At 35.8% G+C, this 22,034-nt stretch overlaps 3 protein-coding genes across 3 annotated transcripts; all 3 read left to right on the top strand.

The window, feature by feature from the left end:
- Positions 1–247: 247 nt before the first annotated feature.
- LOC104242666 (HVA22-like protein k) lies at positions 248–4,965 on the top strand. Its single transcript, XM_009797735.2, has 8 exons — positions 248–480; positions 1,996–2,054; positions 2,203–2,300; positions 2,919–2,970; positions 3,065–3,128; positions 3,661–3,756; positions 4,219–4,291; positions 4,532–4,965. The coding sequence occupies exons 1-8, from the start codon at positions 469–471 to the stop codon at positions 4,639–4,641; spliced, it is 564 nt and encodes a 187-aa protein (XP_009796037.1). The 5' UTR covers positions 248–468; the 3' UTR covers positions 4,642–4,965.
- A 2,232-nt stretch (positions 4,966–7,197) lies between these two features.
- On the top strand, positions 7,198–10,639 carry LOC104242667 (uncharacterized). Its single transcript, XM_009797736.2, has 2 exons — positions 7,198–7,328; positions 9,520–10,639. Exon 2 carries the CDS (start codon positions 9,547–9,549, stop codon positions 10,204–10,206), a length of 660 nt encoding a protein of 219 aa, XP_009796038.1. The 5' UTR covers positions 7,198–7,328; positions 9,520–9,546; the 3' UTR covers positions 10,207–10,639.
- Positions 10,640–12,978: 2,339 nt separating this feature from the next.
- On the top strand, positions 12,979–18,201 carry LOC104242668 (cytochrome c biogenesis protein CCS1, chloroplastic). The gene is made up of 8 exons (XM_009797737.2): positions 12,979–13,480; positions 15,193–15,412; positions 15,505–15,616; positions 16,138–16,410; positions 16,799–17,067; positions 17,258–17,414; positions 17,505–17,588; positions 17,686–18,201. The coding sequence occupies exons 1-8, from the start codon at positions 13,051–13,053 to the stop codon at positions 17,875–17,877; spliced, it is 1,737 nt and encodes a 578-aa protein (XP_009796039.1). The 5' UTR covers positions 12,979–13,050; the 3' UTR covers positions 17,878–18,201.
- Positions 18,202–22,034: the final 3,833 nt, after the last annotated feature.

Raw genomic sequence — 22,034 nt, forward strand, 5'->3', positions numbered from 1 at the left:
ATTGAGATGGAGTACACGTGCAACGCGCGTATCGTAAGACTAATTTTTATTATAAGTTTATATAACTCAAACAAATTATCTAATAATTTTATGCCAATTTTAACATTATGTATTTATTAATATGAATAAAATTATCTTTTCTTATAAAAGGTGGCTTTTATGATGGTTATGACTTTTGGAGAAACAAGTGAATAGTCCTAACACAAAGAAAAATGATTTTATTAGGTAAGTTCATGGTTGAATGACCATTTGGGGAATTAACTCTTAAACTTTTCACTGCGAAATTCTCAATTTTAATTTAATTTAATAGGATATAAGATAAGTTGAAAACTGATATCTTCCGGTGAGTCGAACGCCGAACGCAAAAACCTCCGTTAAACACTTCTTATTTCTTCCACAAGAAGTTACGTTGCGCCAATTCGTTACTGGACAACTAGCGACTGCTCGAGAATTGATCGATTTAACTAGATGGATCCCGAGGTTTGTTTACACTTTTGATACGCTTCTTATGCAATATTTATTTATTTTTGCGCTTGAGTTTCTGATTTTTTCTTTTATTTCTTGACATGGATATTTTTATTGATTTGCAATCTTCGATTTTCCTTTGATTTTTATTATATTGTGGCAAAATTTAGGAGAGCTGTAGGGAAAAATAGTCTAACTATGTATATGATGAATGAATTTGTCACATGAGAGCCCAATTAGAACGGAATAGATATAGACGATTCTTACAAGTGTTGATTGTGGATGCTCCAGTGTCGGTATAGTAGTAAATAGTGGTGAAAAGAAAGGATTTTTTAAGACTCAAGAGTACTTCGGATGGCGGAGCTAGGATTTTCACTAAGGGGATTCAGTGGTTCGTGCGGTAGTGACCGACAGTTGGTTGATGCTTGGTGGTTTGAAATTGGAATCACTTATGGTGGTTGTGACGATGGAGGCGCGTCATGATTTTCGGATGACCAAAAGCAGCCTTAGCAATAAATATTTCTCAAATCTGGGATGAAGAAACGATTGATGCTATTCAACTAGACAGTGTAGGAAGATGATCAGCTTTCAATTATATATGCTGCTGTATAATAACTAGTGCAGACAATTCCTTTAATCAATCAGTCTATCAACCAACTATGCTTCAGTGCACAGCTATATGAGGTATTCATTTGGCACTATTCAAGTCCAATTTAGTATTCATAGGATACTTCATAGTTAGACTATTTTATTATGTTGATCATTAGCCTACAACAACACTTATCCTTTATCTAAGCTTGGAGCTAGATTTATTTTGTGAAACACACATTGCGTAGATGATTCCTTATTAAATAAGATGGTGTCGATAATTTTCCAAACAAAAAAGGAGCAGAGAAAAAGCTTGCATAGTTGTTTTATATTCTCCTCGATTTTAGATCTGAAAATACAGTTTGGTTAAATCATAAAGAACTAATGCTTTGTCTCAAGTGTCTCATCAGAGGTGGATTACCTAACACTGAATAGGGGGTTAGAATGATCGATAGGTCACCATGAGCTAGGGAAGGGTTTTATTCTGTTCTTGTTCATTTAGGTTTTTTTTTTTTGTAATGAGATGGTTAAGGGAGCATTATACTTCTTTTTAAACATTAACACATCCAAGGACTTTGTATCGACGTATGTTTTCTGAAATCATTGTAACATCAATTCCTGTCTAAACTGTAGGCACATATTTGCATTTTGATCTTTGGCATCTCTTTGCACTTAGTTGATTGCATTGTAAATTAGTTCTCTAAGTCAAGGATGGATTATTTGAGTGGAATCTACACTCTATTCTTGTTGTACATTGGCTTTGTGACAAGGATATATGTGCCTTCATAGTTTTACTTAGTTTATAAATTGCTGCGACTTCTCACTTATACCCTATTCTTATTGCTGCTCTTACTTCAGCAAAAGAAATTGAATTGTTTTTGGTGTTTTCTCCCGTTTCTTAGAATATATCAATTATATGAATGCAAATTCCATTCAATGCAGGTTGGATTGAGACTGCTTCTTTCTCCACTGGGTTCTAATATAGTTGTGCGGACAGCATGGTGAGCTGCTATTTAATTTTATTCACTAGAATTATTGCTTATGATTATGAAAATTTGTGTTTCTGGTAAAAATATGATTCTTATTTGGGAAGATTAGAGAAGATTGCTTCTGTTATTGATGATGCATTTTATTATGTGACATCTACAGCTGTTCTGTGGGGGTTGTTTTACCTGTTTATTCCACATTTAAGGCAATTGAGGGAAGAGATGAAAATGAGCAGAAAAAGTGGCTTCTGTATTGGGCAGGTTTGTACTGCTTAATTTTCTTAATGCTTTTCTCCGTTGATTTTAAATCTCTTAATACGCTATTTAATTTTGTGGCAAGCAGTATTTCCACTTTCTAGGCAAAACCATTACATATATCCCCTCGTTAATTGATATAATACTTCTAGTACAGAAGTTGTTGAATTTAGATGCAGGCTGAAAAAACGGTAGCATCAATTCAACATAAAATATGTTTTTCTGGAGAGACCCCGAGAGAAGGCATATTTAAGCATCTTAATATAGTTGCCTGTAGAACATTAGAATTGATTTTGTGTTGCACGTATCTTTCTTATAGAAAAAAGATTTGTGTTGCAAGTCGTGAGTAATTACTATTACTATTTTAAAGAAGCTATTGAATTTTACCTGTAAACCACATAAAAAATGATTAATATTGCAATGACACTGAGGAGCAAGAGATGTTTGAATTTCTTTTATGTGGATCAGCATAGCATTCCTGCTCAGACTGTATGTTTGTATTATAATGTTCAGTCTCTCTTTGATAGTTGCTCTTCATGTACCCTAGGGTTACGGGATAATTTTGTTGCATTTTCTTGGACATTCTTTCTTCTTAGAACTGAAAGAAGTTTCTGTTTCTTGCAGCTTATGGGTCTTTCAGTATTGTTGAGTTATTGACTGATAAGATTCTCTACTGGTATAGCTCTTGTTCCACTCATTGTACTTTTAAACCATTTTAATGCTTCTGCTAATTTAGTCTGCTTATGTTTTTCTCGTTCCAATTTTGTCAGGTTTCCATTGTATTACCACATGAAGTTTGCATTTCTTGTTTGGCTTCAACTCCCTACTACTGATGTAAGCTAAAGAAATTGTTCTCTTTTTATTGCTTGTGTTGTTTTATATTCATCCCCCTCTGGCTCTAATTTTGTTTTCTTAAGTTCTCCTGTTTAAGGGATCGTGCATAATTATAGGATCGTTCAGGATATTTCTCCTGAACAACCAGATGTGTTCTCAATATGTCTTTATTTGACGTGCAAAGTTCTTTAGACAATTATACTGCATTGATCTTCTGTATATGTAGTGGAGTTCCTCTTACCCTCTCTCTATCTGGAAGGCTGGTGCATTCTCACTCTGTTATAGTAAACTCTTGTGGTCACTTGTCTTACAACTACTGTTAAATCTTAGTCTCCTCCCTTTAAACCTTTATTCAGAACTTAGTGCCTCTTCTCTTGTTTTACCTTTCTGATTTCGCCCGTCAATGTTGATGTTACACAAATTATGGATGCATTTCAGCATTTCATCCATGAATGCCAGATCTGGTAGAACAATTTAATTGGCGAACATTGTGAGTATCTAAATGGTTTGAACTTCTGTTTGCTACTGACAGGGGGCAAGGCAACTTTATATGAATCATCTTCGTCCTTTCCTCTTGAAGCATCAGGCCAGACTGGACCAAGTAGTTGGATTTTTTTATGCTCAAATGGTAATTATAGACTTGATCTTCCTATTTCCCTTTTTTATTTTTATTTTCTTGCTTTTTTACTTTCTTACTGTTTTGGCTCTCGTTGGTTTCTTTCCCTTCTTTTCGTGGGGGTTGGGGAGCAAAGGGCAGGGATCTTGTGTCTCCGAGTTATACGTTAGAAGAAGGCATAACTCTCTTGATTCATGTTTGGTTGATGAGGTGTGATGTCATCGGATGCCTTCTGATCGAAGGGTTGGATTCCATTTTCTAGTTATTTTTACTTCACATAGATCTTAAGTCATCTACACCCTGGTCTGTAGCAGTTCGATATATTAGTTGGCTTTTGGATCTTATATCAGTATCCAGTATCCACAACCTGGCTGGCTCTTTAATTTGCTTAAGCTAATTATCTATTTAAGGTGCAACTCGCAAGCAGCTAATTTTGCATTGTCATTTAACCTTGCATTATTCCTGCCCTTGCAGTCCAAGTTTGTTAGCTTGCATCAAGCTGAAATACAGTTCGTGAGGGCACTTCTGATGAAGACCTTCGTATCAGGTAGCCATCATACACTTGTGACTTGCTGCTATTTCGGGTGTTAGATATCAGTCGTTCCCCTTCATGTATCTCATGTTACTTAATCGTTACATACTTTTTATCATTAATAATGTCCTTTTGGTTAAGTGTCTTGACAAAAATAAGTATATGGTGTTCATTTACATATTTATGTGCCAATTCACCCCCCCCCCCTTTCCTTTTCAGTTAAATGTTTCATTATTCTTCTTTATTTCTTATCAGCAAACCAGTTTGCTTCAGATTTTATTCGCCCTGAGCGAAGGAATGTGAGCAGTGCAATTGAAGGTCCAAGACAGCAAGTTGACACTTCTGATTCTGAAGATGAAGAGTGATGCTCAGCCCAACGATATTTCATAATTGCAATGGTTTTCCTTAGAGAATAGATCTATTCACTCTTTACCACTCATAAAACCTCTACATACTGAGTCTTACATTTTGCATTTCTACGGCTCTTATGAGTTTCGAAATTGATTTTCCTAGAAAAGTTTCTTGAGAGGTATTTAAGACTTTCAGTGGTTTTGTACATAGTTTCTCAAGAGAGGTTAGCTTAGTTGTTCAAATGCAGCTAGGATTTTTCCATCTACATTGTCTAGGTTGAAATAATTACTAGTATACTAGCAAAAGGTTTTATTTATATATGTTTTTGTGTATGTTTATATTCGTCCTTTTACATTTTGTCACAAATTACTGTAAGAAATGTGACAATGGACAATGGACACATCGAACATTTCTCCTTTGCTTAAATGGAGCATTTGCATTTATACTCGCTTTTTGAGTCACGTTTTAACTTGTGTCCGCTTTGCAAAAAAAATTGCAAACGTACCCACTTTTTTGCGGTACTTCAGCATACGGGGCTGAAGTAGCAAAGACAATCATGCAAAACTTCAACATTCTAGTAGCTGAGCCTGAAGTAGACCAAGTGTGCTGAACTTAAGCATTCTAGTGCTGAAGTTTTGTTCTCTATTTGCTGAACTTAAGCATTCTAGTGATGAAGTTTTGTTCTCTATTTGAGGAACTTGTTTTTGCTTGTAATTGCTGAACTTAAGCATTCTAGTGCTGAAGTTTTGTTCTCTATTTGCTGAACTTAAGCATTTAGTGTTGAAGTTTTTTTGTCATGGATAAGCTTTTTCAAAAACTACAGCAGAAGATGCTGAAATTATTTAGTTCATTTATAAAAACTTCAGCAATAAATAAGCTGGAGCTTTTTTGTCCTGGATAAGCTTTTTCAAAAACTTCAGCAGAGATGTTGAAGTTATTTAGTTCATTTGTAGAAACTTCAGCTTATTTAGTGCTGAAGTTTTTATAAAAAATGAAAGTTTTAAGATATCTATGTGATTGAATAGTGTTCGTATAAGTCATAGTGATCAGTTTTCTAAGTAACAGTCTTTCTGTTAGAAAATTCATTTAGCACTTTGCAGCTCAAAGTGGTTCTGAAAATATAATCAAGCAAGATTCATCTGCCGATGCTCTTTATTATATTTTAGGTGCTAGAGTAACGGAATTAGTCTGTGAATCTATATATAACCTTTTAAATGTACCCAACAAAGTTGCTTTTGTTCCATGGACCATCTACGGTTTTGAGTTTATACATCAAATGCTAAAACTCTATAGATCTCGTCTAGTTCATAACTTATCCTTGCATGCTCCTAGTTTTGCTGTTGTGTTTTTGTGGAGACAAAACATTTAAGCATATTACTGTATATTCATAACAGCACCAACAACAGCAGAAGAAAGAAGAAGAAGAAGAAGAAGAAGAAGAAGAAGAAGAAGAAGAAGAAGAAGAAGAAGAAAACGAAGGAGGAGAAAGAGGCTGAAGTTATTTTAAAAGTGGGTACAAATTTAAAGTTTAAAAAAATGGGTATAGGTTAAATGAGGGCGACCAAATAGGGCGCCCCGTGCAATTTTTACGCTTAAATGTATGGATATATACATGCATGGTAAGACTGTGTACAATAAACCTTTGTGGTCCGGTCCATTTTCGGATCCCGCGTGTAGCGGGAGCTTGCGCCCCGTGCAATTTTTACGCTTAAATGTATGGATATATACATGCATGGTAAGACTGTGTACAATAAACCTTTGTGGTCCGGTCCATTTTCGGATCCCGCGTGTAGCGGGAGCTTAGTATATTGTGCTGCCCTTTAAATTTGTGGTCTGGTCCTTTTCTGAATCCCGCGTATAGCAGGAGCTTAGTGCATTGTGCTGCCCTTTAAATGTAGGGATATATCACAAGGTAATTGATAGCATAAGCAGCTAAGATGCTTTTATTGATTGGTTGATTAGATTTTTTGTTGTCACCATTTTTGTTTTGGACTTTTCAGTGTGTTTTTTAGTTAGTACTTGGTTTTGTCGTCACATTGTAGAAGCAAAATGAAAGAATTTCTTTTTTTAGAGTAATGACATAAAATTATCTCTGGTCACTAATCAAGTCCCTCGTTGTCTTTTATCACGCTTTGAGAGTGACTACACGAAAATGCTCCACATTTTTTATGTTGATACATCCACTTGTATTATTCATTCATGCACACGTGAGCCCAAGTAAACATTAAAAAAATATTACAGTAGTATAAATTAATCAGATAAGAAAATTATTAACTGATTAAAACTTATATGCCTCTTTAAATGTTTAGAGCACAAGGATTATTATATTTAATTTTTGGACGTTATTATCATTAAAATAAATTAACATATTTAAAAATTATATAAAATCTAGTACTATAATATACAATAACTTAAAGTAAAAATTTATTACTCCATAACATTTGAAAAAAGTCAGTGTTAGTGAAAAAATTAGAACTTAACAGACTTTGACATTAAGATCCATCCACCAACCGGCACTACAGTAAAGGAGAGAAAATCCCCTTACTTCTGTTCTGTGTTTGTTAATTAGCTGCCATATTAGATAATAATACTATCATCCATTCTTGTTTTCCTTTTCTTTCTTTTCTTTTGCAGATCACTCAAAATATATCCTTTTTCTCCAGCTCCCTCAAGATTCTCATCTTCTGTCCCTTAATTTTAGGTGGGTTCTTAATCTTTTTCTCTTTTAATTCCATGCATGTATTATTTTATTATTTGATCTTGTTATGTGATCTGTACATGATGGAAATAAATGGGTTAAAATAAAGCAAAATGGGTGTGGGAGATTTATGTAGTTGACTCCAATTAGTATAGTTTGAGATAAAAAGGTAGTTGTTGCTGTTGTTATTATGTGATCTGTGGTTGGATCTATTTATGTTCTTCTTTTAATCCAATTTTAGGTGAGTACTTGATTCGTAACTAACTATATTATGTATTTCTTGTGATAAAGTTTCTATCTTTGTATAATTTCATGCTTCTGTTGGTTCCTAGTAAAGCTGTCAAGAAGAGAAATTGGTCTGGGGCAGGTTGGTTTTGGGGGGGGGGGGGGCTTTTGGTTTATTCGAAGGGGTGTCACTTGACACCCCTTAGCTGAGAAATCACACGGTGTACCTAGGTAGCTAGGTAAAAGATTCCTTTTTTATGTATATATATACTACAGTATATACTATATATTGAGTCCCCTAGGCTTTTTCACAAGTTTACATCTTTATATTTTGACACTCCATACTGAAAATTCTGGCTCCCCCAACCGGGGGGGGGGGAGGATATAGTGAGTTTATGGTTGAATTATGGTCTTTGGCTTGATGTTGTGAGTTTATGTTTGAATTCTGTGCTAGAAGTTTGATCTTATTGATTCAATCAATCCAAAACTGTTGTTGTTAATATAGGTCTCCCAATTCGTTCTCTTGTGTTATCGAGTGATTTGACTCTCTCTGTGTTACTGGAATAGAATAGGTTTGAACAGGGGAAATATAGTGGATATATATTTGCTGAACCCAACTACTTCGGGATTGAGGCATTGATTGATACTAAGAATCAGATCCAAGTGTCGATAATGATCCTATGAGTTTGCAGCAATTACCCTAGACGATTTTCAACAGTTGATTTTGTGTTTTCTCGCATAGAGCAATCACTTAGTGAGAGGGCATTGCACCCTGAAGAAGTGAGATCTCCTTCTCCATGATGAATATCGTAACTGAACAAATTTATGTGTGCAAGCTCTTCTGCTTAGATGCAGAAAGGAAAATCTGTAGGTTGTCTTTTTCCCTTTTGAAATTTCTTGAGAGTATTGAAGATTCATTTCCTTCCTGTTCCTTTTTTAGTCTTGCAATACTGTCAGGGCGAAATGCAAAAATGGTGGAGGAAGATAATACAGGAGGAGAATGTGTTATATATTAGACGTTTTAGGACCTGTCGGCTGTCCATGTTAGGAGGGAGAATTGAAGTTATCTTAAAAGATTCAGAATATCTCGGAATCCAGGAAAATCTGGCAAAAGATAGAAAAACAACGGAAGTTGAATATTGATATTGGTGATACCAACTAGAACTAGTGCTTATTAGGCCTCATTTATTTGCACTTAATGGAAGTTTGAATCTTAATCATTCAGATCTCACACATTAAGTGTGTTTGTTTTTAAAGTCTGAATCTTAATCATTAGATTTGTTTGTTTTTTTACTTCACAACCACTTAGTGAGTCTTAACACGTCTGTATGATTAAGATCTATAATAAAGACTTAATAGAAGGCTCTTTGTGTAATAGCGATTTAACTAATAAGTACGTTAGAGAACCCCAGTGTTAGATAATTCTTAAGTACAGATTGAAATATTATGGACCCACATAGAGCATTTATGATTTATGATATTGTGGATTCATATAGCCAACTAGCATGGGATTGAGGTGTAGTTGTTAACTTGTTATTGTTGTAAGATGGGAGTTTTACTTTATTCTTTGTTCTCTGTTTTGAATATTTCTTGACATAACAGGCTGCAGTATTTGTCTACTCTCTGTTTGGTTCATAACTTTGTATTTCCTCTTTGTTTACCCCTCTCCTTATCCACTCTCTATTGTGATTACTTGCATCTTGTGTCACTAAAAAGGGTCGCCCGGTGCACTAAGCTCCCGCTATGTGCAGGGTCCGGGTAAGGGCCGGACCGCAAGGGTCTATTGTGCGCAGCCTTACCCTGCATTTCTACAAGAGGCTATTTCCACGGCTCGAACCCGTACCTCCTGGTCACATGGCAACAACTTTACTAGTTACGCCAAGGCTCCCCTTATGTGTCACTAGATAATCAAATTGACACATTCAAGCCTTTTTCCTCATAATAATGCAATTATGTTGTGATATGACAGGTTTCTTGATTCAAAGGTTGTGCATATATGGATCACCAAACTGGTGAATCAGTGGATGCTATGTATTCAGCTGATATGAATTGTGAGCATGGCGATTTTGAATGCAATATCTGCTTTGAAATAGCTCAAGATCCTATTGTGACTCTTTGCGGCCACCTTTATTGTTGGCCTTGTCTTTGTGAATGGTTGCAAGTTCATTCACATTCTCACGAATGCCCTGTTTGTAAGGCTCTCATAGAAGAGCAGAAGTTGGTTCCAATATATGGCCGAGGTAAGGCAAGCTCTGACCCAAGGTCACGTGTACGTCCTAGGACGAACATCCCTAACCGTCCAGTATTCGGGCCAAGACCACAAACAGCTCCACCACTAGATATGAACTATTTCCAGCATGACGAGTTAGATCCGATGGGGGGATTCATGCCAATGGCAAGTGCGTGGTTTGGGAATTTGACATTATCTTCTTTATTTGGAGCTATTCCGGCTTTTTTTAACTTTCATGTGCAAGGATTTCATGATGCTACTGTATACGGTGCAACTACAGGAGTTCCATACCTGTTTTCGAGTTCAGTTCATGGGGGTTATGCTCATGGTTTTCATCATTCAACTCATGTAGATGGGACAAAGTTCTTAATCAAGATGTTTCTCTTGATTATCGGTTTCCTCTTAGTTGTTTCTTTAATTTTGTAGAGTTTCATTCCAAGTGTTAGAAGGGGAGCCTTGGCGTAACCGTAAAGTTGCTGGCGAGGTCAGCGGATTCGAGCCGTGGAAGTAACCTCTTGCAGAAATGCAGGGTAAGGCTGCGTACAATAGACCATTGTGGTCCGGCCCTTTCCTGGACCCCGCGCATAGCACCGGGCTGCCCTTTTTTCATTCCAAGTGTTAGAGATGAAATTAAGATGTAGAATTGTTAATCATGTGTGTATATCTTAGAGTAGTAGACTTATGTATGTCTAGCAAAAGCAGTGGCCCCAGTGTGCACAGTTATCTTTCAGTGTATTCAGTGTTAGGCTTAGGTATTTATTCCTTATTGCACCATAATTAGCTCCATATTTTTGTCCAATAAAATCTGGTGGAGTTTCAGTTTCAAACTGTTCTGCACCTATTTAACTATGAGTTTCACTTATATACAGTGTTAAGAAACTTTATCAAGTTTTTGAAGATCCAATTACGTGTAAGTTTTAAAGCAAGCATAGGACTGGTAACTTGCAGAATATGGTAAATGACCTGTTATAACAGGTAAAGCTACACAAAAGGAGTCTTACCAGTTTCTAAGCTCTGGTCCTGAAGAAGCTATAGAGTCGATTACTAATAGTACTAGCTTGAAAGGCTCGTTGAAATTGATCCGCTACGAGATTAACATTATACACAATATAAGCACCTGAAGTACTAAACGGAATAGGTATTGGTTTGGTAATGGTTGGAGCAGCAAACTCGGATTCGACAAGAATTTCATTTTTTGGTGGTACGAAGGGGAAATTGGCCCAAAAATCGGATGGGGGTCGAAGGCGATGTCGGGCACCGGCGGCTGACTCAAGTGCACCCCGAACCGCGCTAAATGGTCGCCTATTACACGGCTCACTAACTCTGCCTAGGATATTTCTGTAGAATCCTTCACGAACAATCGTCATTTTTTAATGGTTTTTCGTTTCTCACGGCTGCTCTTTCCACACCTTTGAATATCTGGTGCAAAATGGTCGCCCCTTTCCTTATTTCTTTGATAATAATAGAGTTGACTATCTTTGTGGCATCAATTGTACATGTTCGTGAAAAGGGCTGCATGAGTAGAATGAGGGAAAGCGGCTCGATTGACAAAAAAGAAGAGTAGCCTCCCTAGAACCTGGCAGTTCTTGACCAGTTAGAAAAAAATATTAGCTAACTTTTGGTGAGGCGGTGATGAAGACAAAAGAAAGATTTATCGGATAACTTTTTATACCGGTCCTATTTACTTGTCATATTTGTCAAAGTATTGTCCCAAAATATATCAGGTTAGAAAACTAAAAAAGAATTAATATTTCTATCCTTAAATTAGTAAGCATCTATTGGAGAGAGATTAGTGTGGTGAAAGATTAAAGAATAAAGTAGTCAAATAAATTTATTTATTAATAATATTTTTAAAATATGTGTAAAAGATTAATATGACAAGTAAATTGGACCATAGACATAGAGAGTAATTGGAAAACTTAAATGGCGTTCGGTTATAATTAGGTTTTGGCTAAATTTCCAAAACTTAATTACTTGCTTTTAACAAAAATGTCAATGAGTGTTTTAGCAGATTCCCAAAAACATTAAACCTAAGTAGAAAATAGTTCGGAAAGACATTTCTTTTCCACTAAAACCTTTCCAAAACCAAAAATATTAAGGATAAAAAAATTTCTCCTTGCATTTATAGAATTTCAACGCATAGGGATTAAAGATAACTTTTTCTTTATTTCTTTTTTTTTCTACTAATTTTGTTGGTACGACCTAACTGTATTTTATAATTAGAGAAATTCAGGGAAATATTATATTTGAATATTCTGTTCGTTATGTTATCTTCGATAGTCATTTCCTTTTCCTTTTTATTAGTCAGACAAAAACTAATGACATATTTCTCTTTTTAGAAATTGCTTAATCTTCTAAATAACTTCATTTTATCCTTACAAACATGACTTGTTGCCTAATGGGATTTAAATAACTTCAGATGTCGAGTTCATAATTTTTTATTTAAAAACTACATAGAAGTACTATAAATTACATATTTCATAAGTTAAAATGTCTTCAAACAAATATAAAATCATAATTAGAAATATATATATATATTTCATCTAAATAATAATTACGTACAAATAAAAAAACCAATAAACCATGGAAAATTATTCCCCGTAATCTTTGACTGGTGTTAGTTTTGGCCAAAATACCAAATTGATTGGTCGGTCGAAACTAATTACATTCGCTAAAAATATATATACAACACAATAACAACAATAATAACCTACGAAAATCACACAAGTAGGGTCTGAGAAGGGTAGTGTGTACGCAGACCTTACCCCTACTGTCTCTGATAGATCCTCGGCACAAGAAGATAGAACAAGGCAGTGTAGCAAATATATACAACACATATGTACATAAATTATAGTAAATATTTTATTGGCTGTTATATTTGGAATAGTTAAAAATATACATTTCTCTTACTCCCTCGTTGTAATTTATGTGAACCTATTTGACTGGGCACGAAGTTTAAGAAAAAATGAAGTTTTTCGAAATTTATGGTCCTAAACAAGTCAAAAAGGGGTCTAAAATATTTGTATAGTTATAAAAGCTTCTCATTAAGATTAGAATTATAAATTTAAGCTAAATTATTTTTAAAATAAAAAAGAGATCATTCTTTTTTTATCGGACCAAAAATAAAATAGGATCGCATAAAAACTAGAAAAATATCTAATATAACTACGGTTGAAGCATACCTTTGTGGATAAAATAAACTAACTAACCCGATCGTTACACCTCCATACATATGGACTGAACCAAACCTCTAATCTCTTCACAATTTCAATGGAGACTCTAAAGATTTCAACTAAACCAACAATGTCACATATACAAAACCAAATTCATCCCTTGAATCTCAAACCCTATCCCCTTATCCACAATTCTCGAATTCTTGGTGTGTACAACAACAAAGGTGGCCGCACTTTTTCCTTTACTCTTACATGTAAGCTCAAAGTCAAAACAGTTAAAGGAACTAAAACCAACAATGAAAAAAGCGTTTCTGGTCAGATTACAGTGCCTGATTCTGATAGTGCGCCGCCAATTATTGAAGCAGAAGAAGGGTCTATAGGAAATGGTGAAAAGAAAATGGAGCAGAAAAATAGTGTTTCTGGTTCAGGACTGTTCAAGAAATTGCCTAGAAAAGTTTTGGGAATTTTGTCCAATTTGCCTTTGGCTATTGCTGAGATGTTTGCTGTTGCTGGGTTAATGGCCTTAGGTACAATTTCAGCTGAGACTTAAACTGAAATGCTTCTTTATTTAGTTACATATCTGCAAATTTAGGTGTGAAAATTTCTGATAGTTTATTGAGTTGCAGTTAATGCCTAGATAAGTTATGATACTGGTAAAGACTTACATGTCAGTTTCCTTATTTGCCTTAAAAGACAATTTATTTACTAGTAAAATTTAGTCAAATGTGCCCGACAAAGCGGAATAGATGTAGAGGATTCATATAGCCACCCTCAACTAGTTCGGATTTGAGGCGTAATTGATTGGTTGATAAATGTAGTGTATTTTCATGCATATGTGCTAATTCATAGGCGGATCCAAAATTTGAATTTTATGGGTTCGAATGCGTAATTATATACTTGCATCTAATTTAGTGGGTTCAACATCTACTATTTGTACATATATAGTGAATCTCTTAAGACATATACATGGTCTAAGCCAATGGTTATGGGTTCAGATGAACCCACAACGTGTTCATTGGATACGCCGATGTGTTCTATATGCATATTTTGATAGAGGCACAGATGATAATGACGTGATAATGCTGATCTGTAGAAAATTTACCCTATTGCATTTATTGTCCTTTATGATTTATATAATAACACATGTGTTCCCATGTATAAGCTTTTGTTGTAGCTAATTTTGCTCATTATTTCTTGCTTTTGGCGTTGCATTTTTATCCTTAATTATTTGCTAAGTTGCTCCGACATGGCAGTTTAGGTGCCGCACCCGTGTCGACACGACACTAGTATGGCTGTGGGTATGGGATCCGTATCGGATTTAGTCAAACAATTTTGGGTACTTTGACCACGATGGATGGAAAATTCGAGACGAGATACAATTTGTTTCCCCAAAAATAAGAACCAAAATTAGGGTAAATTTGAAGAAAATAGCATATATTATCTAAGAAATTAATCCTTTACTTATCTACAACTTGAGAATAAAAATGAAATCCACACTTTACAATACATACTTAAGTATTTCACAAAATTTCTCATAATTTAGATGTATTTTTTATATTTTTATTTTTTTGAATTATTTTTAGCCGAATCCCCGCACCCGTATCCGTACTAGGATCCGTATGCCCGAATCTTAGAATTTACATCTCAAAGGATCCGACCTCTAGATCCGCACCCGTGTCGGACAACCATACCCGTGTCCGAGCAACTTAGATTATTTGGGCAGTAGCTGTTCTGGTTGCGCACATATGCTGCAGAACATGCAGTATAGGCACATTCATATTCTGAATTATGGGATTTCATTTTGGAGTTTTCATCCTATCTCATCTTCACTACAAAATCCACAAAAGATATCTTGCTCTTGTGATATTCCAGGTCCATTTCACTTAATATTATATAAGGAAGAGAGATTCCTATGCCTTCCATCTTGGCATGACTATGAGCTTTTTCCTCGAAATCTTAGCATTATAATTAGTTTTTTTCATCTTAAATATAGCATGAAACCAGAAAATTTAGTCTTTGTTAAGTTATGAGTGATAGATTGAGTAGCTGTGGATGATGTAGTGCGGTGAAATTCTTGTCCAGTAAGCGTTCTTATTCAAATGTTAAATTTTACTATAAACTTTTTGTTCCGTCTTAAGTCACACATCCTGATCACTTTTTCCTATTATTTGTTTCTCTCAGATTTCAAGTATTCTGACTAACAGTGGATTTTGTTTCGTTTCTATTTGTTTCCCTGAAGGAACGTTCATTGACCAAGGCGAGGCACCTGATTACTACTTTCAAAAGTTTCCCGACGATCATCCTTTCCTGGGTTTTTTCTCTTGGAGATGGGTTCTCACCCTCGGCTTTGATCATATGTTCTCATCACCGGTATTCTTAGGAACATTGACTCTACTGGGAGCATCATTGATGGCTTGCACATACACAACACAGATTCCCCTAGTGAAGGTAGCAAGAAGGTCTGCTTTTGATTTCACCTAAATGTGATTTTTTCTTCTTTTTGGGGTCTTTAAGCAAAACCGGGGCTAAAAGTAATTGATTAAATCTGCAGATGGTCTTTCTTAAACTCAGCAGAGACAATCCGTAAGCAAGAATATGCAGACACTCTGCCTAGGGCATCAGTTAAAGACTTGGGTGTTATACTGATGGGAGATGGATTTGAGGTATAAACATAGCATTTCTCCTAGTTTACTTTTAGTTTTGTTTTCTTTCTTTGGTTTAGTAGTAGAAATGTCAAGATTATAAGGGTTTGTCACAGGAATGAGCAACTCTAGATATTATTTCTACAAATCAGAGGGATGTTCGGGTACATGAGAGAGAACTAAAAATGTTGTCTATAAGGCTGCTAAGCACTTCGACTTTCTTAAGAGAGATGAGAATTTTTCTCAAAGAATTTTCTTGTATGTATTACTATATGCCTGCAACACTCTATAGAGGTTAAAACAGAGTGCATATTCTTTTTTTCTATTAGTCCTACTATTTTGGAAAGTGATTGTTTTTTCATGTTATCCAATAAACAGGAAGGACAATACGGGGTTTTGGTTTGCTCAAAGATTGATTATTGGTGTTATGCTGAATCATAGATCTGCTAGCTTTATTGGCGTTATTCTTTTAGCTTCTTACTTTCTTCGGAATATGACTTTATAACTTTCAGATTAACCTGTAGCAATCTCGGTATCTGCAGGTATTCTCGAAAGGGCCAGCTCTGTATGCATTTAAAGGGTTGGCAGGTAGATTCGCTCCAATTGGCGTCCATTTATCACTGCTGCTTGTAATGTCTGGAGGAACACTTAGTGCAACCGGGAGCTTTCGAGGGGCTGTAACTGTTCCACAAGGTTTAAATTTTGTCGCGGGTGATGTACTTTCACCATCTGGGTTTCTATCCACTCCTTCCGATGCTTTCAGTACAGAGATTCATGTCAATCGATTCTCCATGGACTACTATGACAGTGGGGAGGTACGCAAAATCATTTTATTAATTGATAACCATGGCATATGAGCCAGCTTGCGGGGTGCACCTTGACTAATACCGTCGGGATACCTGTTACTTCTCACCAGCAACAGGTACCGGGTAACTTTGTCCACCAAGGCTTGGACAGATGGGAAGAAATTGCCTAGTGTTTTTGCCGCTGCTGGAATTTGAACCTGAGACCTCATGGTTCTCAACCCACTTCATTGACCACTAGGTCACATCCTTCAGTGCGAAAAATCAGATTTTTTTTCTTTCTTTTATTTATTAATTTATAAGGAGGTATGCAAAATCAGATTATGAGAAACAACCGTGTTTCCCTTACTACAAACTGCTGAGGCCCTTCTTTTCCTCTTGTCTTTAATATGTGTTGTAGGTCTCACAGTTCCATACTGATCTTTCACTATATGACCTTAATGGAAAGGAAGTAATGAGGAAGACTATAAGTGTCAATGATCCCTTAAGGTACGGGGGAATCACTATATACCAAACAGATTGGAGTATATCAGCGCTACAAGTACTGAAGGATGGTGAAGGTCCTTTTAATTTGGCTATGGCACCACTGCAAATGAATGGGGGTGACAAGAAGCTCTTTGGTACTTTCCTACCAGTCGAAGATGGTGATTCGCCCAATGTTAAGGGAATGTATGTTATTTAACTACCACACTATCTAGATAAATGGATGTTTGAGTTGCTTGTTTTTCTTAATAGGGCGCACAAAGTGTAAGAGTTGACGATACAAATCTTCAACTTGCTGACTAGCTTATGTCTTAAGAGTTCTTGTTATGCCAATATTCTGATTTTTCTTTTGTCCTTTTGGCGGATCATAATTCAGATCAATGCTAGCACGTGATTTGCAGTCAGTTATTCTTTATGATAAACAAGGAAAATTTGCGGGAGTCAGACGACCTAATTCCAAGCTTCCAATTGAGATTGACGGAACAAAAATTGTTATTGTTGATGCGATTGGCAGTAGTGGCCTTGATCTAAAGGTAAATGAGATGAATCCTATCAACACTGAAATCTAATTGTTTTCATGTTCTGTCTCCAATTGTCATTTCATTTGAACCGTGTTTTTACAGACTGATCCAGGAGTACCTGTTGTCTATGCTGGTTTCGGTGCTCTAATGCTTACAACTTGCATCAGTTATTTATCTCATACACAGGTAAAATCCTGCCAAACCATTAACAACTTTGAGACAGTAAATTTTACAAATCTCATTAGTTTGACATGTTTCTATATGAATTGTAACTTTTCAAAAGCTATGGGCCTTACAAGATGGAACATCGGTGGTGGTTGGGGGTAAGACCAACCGGGCCAAGGGTGAGTTTCCTGATGCAATCAATCGTTTGCTCGATCAAGTCCCTGAATTAGTGGAAACATCTTCTCCCAAGGAATCTGACAGTCTCGTGGCTTCTAAGTTGGAGTTGGAACGAACGGGACTTGATGTTTAACTAGCTGATATCGTACAAATAGACATACGTTCAAAGAAATATCAGACATGCAGATATCAAACCATTGATACTAAATCCTCAGCCATATTGATTATATGGCTTTCGCTCTTAGGACAAATTCTTGACCCCTGTAAAACAGTCGTTTTCCTTTTTGGGGGGGATTATATATGTATAGTTAAGTTTGTATTGGAAATATGTTTCTTGGGGTTAGTTGGTTTTTGCATTCAAAAGTTCAAGAGTTGTATATGAACATGTGAAGTGTACTTTGTCCATACAAGAGAAAATGAAAGAGCAATGATATTGTATTTTTGACATTCATCTGAATAGACATGTGATTTCCCCCTCTCATTTTGTTCAGGCATGCAATCCTTTTCTAATTTCAAGGGCCAGTTCATAAACTTAAAATACTCATTAATTAATCATCTGCCTGAGTATTTGTTTTCTACCTTTCTAGGTTTGGCTGAGACTTATAGCCTGTTTGGCCAAGCAGGAGAAATTAACTTATTTTGAGAAGTGCTTTTGAAAAAAGTACTTTTGGAGAAAAACAGTTTGTGTTTGGCTAATTACTCTGAAAAGCACTTTTGAACAATAATTTGTGTTTGGCCAAGCTTTTCAGAAAGTCCTTTTAAGTATCAAATTACGAATAAGGACATGAATAGATTTATTTAATATTAATATTATAAATAAATAATCTCAAAAATTTGTTATCACATGCAATAATTAAATCTTTTCATTTTATTTAAGTAAAATATGAAAATAAAATTAAAAAGTACTTAATTCTTTTAATATAAGTTAAATATATTAAAAATCATTTAACAAATATAAAAGCATTCACCCCTAAAGTCACTATATATTAGAAAACTATCCTAAAAATAAGAAGAAATATTTATACATTAATATCCAAAGTATTAGGTTTAACAGTTATTTTGGTATATACTACTATATTTTGTATATATGGTGGAAATCGGGGCTACCCGATTTCGTTCTTCGATGGAAAAAATGATAGCACGTCGGAAGACCAGGACGTCGAGCTCGGGGTCGATGTTCCTTTCCAAGGTCGAGGTCGATATCACTTACCGGGTCAGAAGAAGGCATGCTTCGAGATGATGCCGTTATGATTCAGTAACGGAAAGAGCGGGATATTCGCAACGGGCCGGAGATCACGGCGTGAATTTCGAAATGGATTGTTCTTTGGCGGTTAAACAATTGTCAAATATGATTTCCTACTATAATTAGAAGTGTACCTTATTTATGATTCCCCTATTATATAAAGGGGGATCCTATTCATTTGTAGGATGAATTGTCAACTGATAAGAAAATATACGCACATTACTCTCTTGCTATTTCACTTATTGTTCATTAGAGTTGTTTTATCATTTATTATTCCCATTATCATACCTCGAGATTATCACAGATCGAGGTCGAGATTTAGCTTACACACTGGTTTGATCTATTTTATTCTTTAATTTATCTATTTAATTCCTTGTTTATCAATTGGTATTGGATTAAATCGCATATCCTTAAAACCACAATATAAGTTTAATTGTTACTCGAATTTTAGGGTAAACATTTTGTTAAGGGCATTTTTGGTAGGAAGAAAAGTCAAAACTGCTTTTGCTTCTGCTTTTGGGAAGAAGTTACTTTTTTCTACTTCTCATAAACTGCTTTTGCTTCTTCCCAAAAGCATTTTTTTTCCTCAAAAAAACTTGGCCAACCACCTCAAATTAGGGGAAAAAGTGCTTTTGGGAAGAAAAAAAAAGCATTTTTGGCCTCTTGAGAAGCTTGGCCAAACAAGCTATAAAAGACGGTTTAAACTGACAATTGGCTTCTCTAGCAATCACTTCACTATTTTCATATGAATCGAATGTTTGGATTCTTTCACTGGTTGAAGAGCTAAAAGGTTAATGAGTCTTCCGAAAAACAGATACATAACATATCACATTGAATATATAAGAGCATGATACTTTAACATGGGGTCTTTAGTTCAAATTCCAGTGAGGGCAAAAATGAGAATTTTTTTCATTTGTTCAAAGTTTGGTGGACAAAGTTACCAAGTACGTGTACTGATACGAGGTAGTAAATACCCCGTGAAATTAGTCCATTGATAGATAGCGGAGGCAAAAACACTAGATGATTTCTTCTTATCTATCCAACAAGACCATCCAAGCTTTGATTATAGTGTTACCAAGTATCTGTGCTAATACAATATAGTAAATATCACGTAAAATTAGTCTAGATACTCACAAGCTGCCCAAACACTATGATTATGGGAAATCTTCAACATCTTGAAATAGCAAGAACGAAGTAGGCATTCAGACCATATTTGAGCCGAAGTTAGAAAAAGTTTGTGGCACTTCATTTTAAAAGAAAAAGAGTTTGTGAAAGTTGAAGATTTTCTGATCTAATGGAAATCGGTATGTATTTGAAATACACCTGCAACTAGTATTTTGATATTTCACTTGAATTCAAATAAAGTATACAATATTAGAAAATATTGAAATAATAATTAATGCCAATGATGAAAAATCTGTATACATAAACCGGTCTAACCACTACTCCCTCCTGTTTGACCAAAAATATGTTAACTTTCGGTTAAAACGATTATACTTGTATATTGAAGGATTAAACCTAGTTAATGATAATAGCTCTAAATAAGGGTTCTAAAAATAGGGTTAACGTTAGATAGATCTAATGGGGAGTTGGCAGTAGCATTCATTAAATATTCCAAGAGATGTGGGCAATAATGGAGAGATAACTAGCAATATATAATAATAAATGATATTTAAGTAAATAAGAGAAAGTGGTTCACCCAAGAAATGATGAACTAGATGATTGTTCCTCCTGACAATGATGAGTGATAGACAAATCCTAGAACATTCGAAATATTCTCGGATCTGATGGAAAGGTGTGGAATAATATGAACAAGAATCTTGATAAAAAATAGTCCTTGTATCTTTCTCTTATAGAATCTTTATTAGAGATCTCTTCTTATCAAATGATATTACATGCCCCTAGTCATTCTCTTTTTTCCAATTTGTATGGGACATACCCCCAACAAATTCTGATAGTACAAGTGCAGAGAATATTCAATAGATTATTTTCTTTAATATCCTATTCTAATAAACTAGCTGTTACAGCTCTTTCTGCATTGATCGACCTCGATCCTCGTTAGCATCTCGACCACGAGCCTCATTATTTCCTGGTCGACCTCGGCTGACTCTTTTCTCGATATTACTTTGCCCCAAGTACTAAGACAAATCTCGACCTATACAGTTAGTCCCTCTGCTTATTAAGGCCGGCCTCAGACGACCTTGACGAGCGAATTCTGTTTATTGTAGTTGGCAAAATTGGACGAGCAAGTCGAGTAGTGGCGTTTTAGACGAGATGACAAAGTGAAATTTCGTGAGCCGCAAATTTCAGGGACATATCGTTCCTACTTCAGAATGATGTCATGCGTCATTATGGCATGTTTTCCCAATGTTTTGCATCGTTTCCCATGCATCTGCCGTTTCAGTACCAGTGCTGGGTAATAATGGCATGATTTCACGGTTGTGACGCTTGAATTCTTATAAATAGGGGTGTGGGTGTATTCATTCATACTTTACGCATTATTTGTATCGAATCCCTGCATCTCCTTCTTCCCCCATTATTTGTCTCCTTTATCGGTTCCGCAGATTTCAGTTGCTTTTACTTTTCTTCAAGTTGAATATCCTTTCTTTCGTGGAACTATGGCTAATGTGTCTTCTAGTCCTAACAAGGAAAAATACTCGGTCCCCTTAGCGACGGTTTTTCCTCCTCATGTAAGGGGTGTGGGTGTCTCTGTTGACGTTGAGGATGAGGACTTCCCTGCGGTTGAGGAGATAGTTCCTCATAGCGAGAAAATCATGTGTGACTTCTCAAAGACGCTTGTAGCTGAGCTCGAGGTCTCTGAGTCGGCGATGAAGGAGGCTGACTTACTAGAGTTTAGGGCAAAATTTGATATTCCTGCTCGCTTCGAGTTGGTCCTTGCAGGGCAGGATATGGTGCAGGTCCAATGCCCTGGGTACTACGCATTCTATGCCTACCCTTTCTATGTTAGTTACACTCTCCACCTTCTCCCATTGGCCGAGGAGTTTTGCCGTTTCTATGGCATTTGCCCGGCTCAGCTTTCACCATAC

Source organism: Nicotiana sylvestris, chromosome 12 (assembly GCF_000393655.2).
Source record: "Nicotiana sylvestris chromosome 12, ASM39365v2, whole genome shotgun sequence".
Taxonomy (NCBI): domain Eukaryota; kingdom Viridiplantae; phylum Streptophyta; class Magnoliopsida; order Solanales; family Solanaceae; genus Nicotiana; species Nicotiana sylvestris.

Excerpts from the sequence above, each read along its gene's own strand:
- LOC104242666 (XM_009797735.2), top strand. Across the intron at positions 2,301-2,918 it reads GTGGCTTCTGTATTGGGCAG|CTTATGGGTCTTTCAGTATT; the intron begins GTTTGTACTGCT and ends TGTTTCTTGCAG. Across the intron at positions 3,129-3,660 it reads TTCAACTCCCTACTACTGAT|GGGGCAAGGCAACTTTATAT; the intron begins GTAAGCTAAAGA and ends TGCTACTGACAG.
- LOC104242667 (XM_009797736.2), top strand. The coding sequence starts at position 9,547 with ATGGATCACCAAACTGGTGAATCAGTGGATGCTATGTATTCAGCTGAT.
- LOC104242668 (XM_009797737.2), top strand. The coding sequence starts at position 13,051 with ATGGAGACTCTAAAGATTTCAACTAAACCAACAATGTCACATATACAA. Across the intron at positions 17,068-17,257 it reads TCGCCCAATGTTAAGGGAAT|ATCAATGCTAGCACGTGATT; the intron begins GTATGTTATTTA and ends ATCATAATTCAG. Across the intron at positions 17,415-17,504 it reads GTAGTGGCCTTGATCTAAAG|ACTGATCCAGGAGTACCTGT; the intron begins GTAAATGAGATG and ends GTGTTTTTACAG.